This window comes from Malaya genurostris, chromosome 3 (assembly GCF_030247185.1).
Source record: "Malaya genurostris strain Urasoe2022 chromosome 3, Malgen_1.1, whole genome shotgun sequence".
NCBI classification, from domain to species: Eukaryota; Metazoa; Arthropoda; class Insecta; order Diptera; family Culicidae; genus Malaya; species Malaya genurostris.
The window spans coordinates 271,282,486-271,286,611 of NC_080572.1; the positions used below are offsets into that span (position 1 = coordinate 271,282,486).

The 4,126-nt window shown below is 43.7% G+C and overlaps 1 protein-coding gene across 1 annotated transcript; it reads left to right on the forward strand.

Annotated features, from left to right (window-relative positions):
• The first annotated feature begins 682 nt into the window (after nt 1-682).
• Nucleotides 683-3,781, forward strand: LOC131437010 (angiogenic factor with G patch and FHA domains 1-like). Its single transcript, XM_058606047.1, has 7 exons — nt 683-958; nt 1,019-1,279; nt 1,339-1,473; nt 1,707-2,229; nt 2,321-2,481; nt 2,547-2,883; nt 2,943-3,781. Exons 1-7 carry the CDS (start codon nt 797-799, stop codon nt 3,710-3,712), a joined length of 2,349 nt encoding a protein of 782 aa, XP_058462030.1. The 5' UTR covers nt 683-796; the 3' UTR covers nt 3,713-3,781.
• The last annotated feature ends 345 nt before the right edge of the window (nt 3,782-4,126 follow it).

The window sequence follows — 4,126 nt, forward strand, 5'->3', positions numbered from 1 at the left end:
AGAGTGACTATAATCAGAGTGGCGACAGCTGTTCGTTTGGAATGACAGCTACCAGTTCCAAACGAGCAAACGACCCGTCAATTCAATGTAAAGCTAATGAAATGTTTTGAATTGTTGCCAACATTACGGATGAGATGTCGTCACTCTGGTCATAAGCACTCTAGTTTGGCTAGAGTTTTAAAACTGGTTTCATGACTAGATTTTGAAACTAAATTTAGTGTCTTAACTGGACTAAATTTTAGATCTGAACTCCGAATCTGAATATTGGAACTCGAAGCAGTAAAAGTTGCAAAATTCACACAATCAATCAACCAATACAAACGATAATCATTATTTGGAAGTGTGAAAGAAGCATGTAAATTTTATTCGTATTCACTTCTTTCAGTGATGTCTGTTACATTACATACTCGCCTTTTTTCAATCAGAAACGAAAATGCTTTTTCTCTTTTCGTTTGTTTTGGATGCGATCATTTACGAATGAGACAGGAAATAAACGAATATGAGACTGTTGGAGTTTTTTCTTTGAGTATGCTTCACAGTTTCAAGCTCTGGATTCCTCTAATTGTACTTGCTTGAGTGCCATATCGTTGCTACCGGGCTGGTTCTGGAATGGTAGTTCGACCGGTGAGGAATTTCAAATACTTATTTCTCAGGCAACACTGTATCGCTGTCAAATATCAGAAGGAAAAAGTTGGGAATTTGTAGCGAATTGCGGACTAGCAGTATGTAAAGTTTTTGAAATAATAGCGATATTTCTAATGTAAAGTTGTAAAATTCACTTTAAAAGTGTAGCAAAATGCGCAGAAATAGTTCCCTGTTAAAATTCAAATTCAAAACTATAAACGATCTCAGCAAATTCCCCGCGTTCCAAGTTCGCCAATATGTTCGCAACTTGCATCAACATATCCACAAACAGGATGTGATAATCCGGAAGCTACGGCGGAGGGTGGATAGATTGGTACGAATTTTCCTCGTTCGGGGTTTTTGTGTCGTATTACAATGGTTCTTTATGTTTCAGAAAGCAGCACAAAACGAATTGTTACCCGAAGCTGATCTGACGAAGGACCATGACAAGGTAGACGATGATGTGCTGCAGGCCTTGGAGAAAGCGGAAAGGCAACAAGAACAAGCCGACAAACCGGTTGAATCCTTGGATGTGAAAGCCTTTGTAAACGACATCAAAAAGACCGCCGAAGATTTCGACTTTCAAAACCGGTACATCTATGAACCAACTTCCGGATTGTACTATGATCCTGCCACCGGTTACTATTACAACGCGGTATGCCGCTACAGGAGGCTGCTTTAAAGGATGATATTAAGGATTGTTGTGTTTTACAGATATACGGGTTGCATTATGATGGTCAACGGGGCTGCTACCTGAAATACAATGAAGAGTCCAAAGAGTACGAATTCTACTCGCAAGTGATGCCAGAAGAAACACAGGAAGAGAAAAAACCCAAAGCTCATCAAAAGGTTTACCCAGATCACAGCCTGCCCAGTGTTCAAATTGTTACTGAAATTTGTGTTTTTTTTCACACGCTAGGTTTTTACGCCTACCTCTCAAACTCACTCAGTACATTCCTTAGTATCCGCTTTTACCGGCCTTGCGATCGGACAATTGAGTTCGAACGCGCTAGGTAGGTTTCTTTCGGAGCCGGCGTTCTCAAGAGCGGTCCTTCCGCTGTCTTCTCTTCTCTGCTTTACAGAAACGGGCGGAGCTGGCTAGTGCTGCACTCGACCGGGATGACACGTCCGACCGACGGCGTCGGCGACGATCGAGTTCCACAGAAGAGAGACGGCGATGGCGTGAGGAGCGTGACCAGAAGCGACGCTATTGGCGAAGTCGAAGTCGCAGCCTGAGCCCGAGTCGCTATCGACGCTATAGGGAAAGTCGAAGCCGCAGTCGTAGTCGCGATCGCGACAGGGACTTTCTGGAACAGCGTCGTCAATCGGATTCCTACGAAAATGAAGAATCGCAGTCGTCATCGTCGTCGTCGGAAGAAGATGTCGCTCCATATTTTAAAAATTTGCGAAAAGAAGGAAAAAAATCTGAGCGAAAGAAGCAGATAAAATCCGAGAAGGAGGAATGCATCGAATCCGATGATAACCGAGAGGAAGGGGAGTTGGACAGTAGCGATAGCGAATCAGGCAGTAAATCTGTTGTCCTAGTAGATTCCAGCAGTTCCGATCGAGACGTTCCGTTGAAAGAGTTCACAGGAAATTATTCAGGTATTTTTTCTTTCTTTGCTACGATGAACTGCCGGCTCGTTTGTTCTTTAGTAAGATGGAACAGTTCTTGACTAATTCGATTGCTTTGTAGATGTTGTTAAAAAATATCCTCCCTCGCTGCGAATGATTGTCCGGCAAACCGACCTGCATGATCTGAGAGAAGGTTCTTTATTTATCGTCACCTACAAGGGAGGTTCGCTGGGTCGGGAAGGAGATCATGACGTTATCATTCCAGATATTAAAGTGTCCAAGGTAAGTATCCTGGACGGGACGTTCTACTCGTAGTTCAGTTTTCAATGCCAATTCCTAATTTACAGTACCATTTGAAGTTCACATACGACAACAAACGGAGTGTCTACCAGGTTGTGGATCTCGGTTCTCGCAACGGAACACTTCTGAATGGGGTTCGTATGACCGGGACGATGAAAGAAAGCGATCCGTTTGACATCGAGCATGGAGACGAGATTCGGCTAAATCAAACCACTCTGTTGTGTCACATTCACGATGGCAACGTGACATGTGACAATTGTGAGCCCGGTTTGCTAGTCAAGAATGTTGCTTGTAACGAGTTCGATGATGACCGGATAACGAAACCGGTTAGCTACAAAGAAGGACTGAAACTGCTACAGAAGCGATACGGACTGGAAGATGAAAGTAAGTAAATTTGTTTGCTGCTTGAAATACGTAGTCCAAAATATTTTACATTGTTTTAGAATACGTGGAACCGGCCGAACCATGTGCTCCGGATTATAAGGACCGTGCTGCCCACCGTCGAAATACAAAGGGAAGCAGTAATGAGCATGCCAAGACGGTAGCGGCTTCCGTGGATCAACACATCGATAGCAAGAATAAAGGCTTCAAGATGCTGTCCAAACTGGGCTGGAGCGCTGGGCAGACATTGGGTAAAAATGACGAGGGTCTGGTGGAGCCGATACCGATCGTGAGCAACGTTGGCACCAGTGGGTTGGGCAGTCAAAAGCTTGCTGAACCCGACGTTCGGCAATGGATGAATGATCGGAAACAATCGATATGGAAACTTACTCAGCAGCGATATAAAAAATGCGTCAATGAGGAGGAAAAGAGTGCCGAAGATGGTTCCAAGACGGTTCCGGCCGAAACATCCACAGCAGCAACGGTGCACAAGCAAATCAGTAGTGAAAATAAAGGATTCCAACTGCTGTCAAAATTGGGTTGGAGTGAAGGGCAAGCTTTGGGTAATAAAATCGGTGGATTGAAGGAACCCATCAAGCTGCTGTCCAATGCAGGAACCAGCGGATTAGGGAGCAAGCCTCTACTGCAAATGGGGACCGAGAACCGTGCGACATTGGTTACTGCGAAAAAGAAGAAAATACAGAAGAAAAAGAAAAAGGGCACGGCTGTCAATGGTGCCATCAAAGGACAGCAAACTGCCACCCAGGGTAATCCAAAAAAGAAGAAAAAGCATAAGAAACCGAAAAGCAAAAATGTAACCAGCAATACGTGATTCAGACTGAGATCAATGAACTCTTTGGTATGATTGAATTCCAATAAATTAGTTGTTTTTAGCGCAAAAGTTTGACATTTATTCTGAGAAATTTCCCCGTTTTGAATTTGAAATTCAAACCCCAACCGTTTCAAGCAACCAAGCAATACTTCTGTTCGGGATTGTGTTTGCACGCTGTAAAGAAAAAGGATGCCGCCACGTTCTTGCTTCGAGCGATGGAAACAACCGATTTGCCCCTTACAGTTAGTTGTTTTTCCTTCGTTCAAGATGATGATGATGATGATGGCATCGATGATGTTTGGGTGTTGTGTCTGATGAACTTGAACTTGAAATCGGCAGCCAAGATGACGTAAGTGGGTTTAATGTTTGGTTTGTCTCGTCTGGCACTTGCCGGGAACTAAATATAGGTATATA

What these genes read in the sequence shown, in the direction of transcription:
- LOC131437010 (XM_058606047.1), top strand. Translation starts at nt 797, where the DNA reads ATGCGCAGAAATAGTTCCCTGTTAAAATTCAAATTCAAAACTATAAAC. An exon ending in AACCCAAAGCTCATCAAAAG is followed by an intron (nt 1,474 to 1,706) that starts GTTTACCCAGAT and finishes TCTGCTTTACAG; the next exon opens with AAACGGGCGGAGCTGGCTAG. An exon ending in CAGATATTAAAGTGTCCAAG is followed by an intron (nt 2,482 to 2,546) that starts GTAAGTATCCTG and finishes CCTAATTTACAG; the next exon opens with TACCATTTGAAGTTCACATA.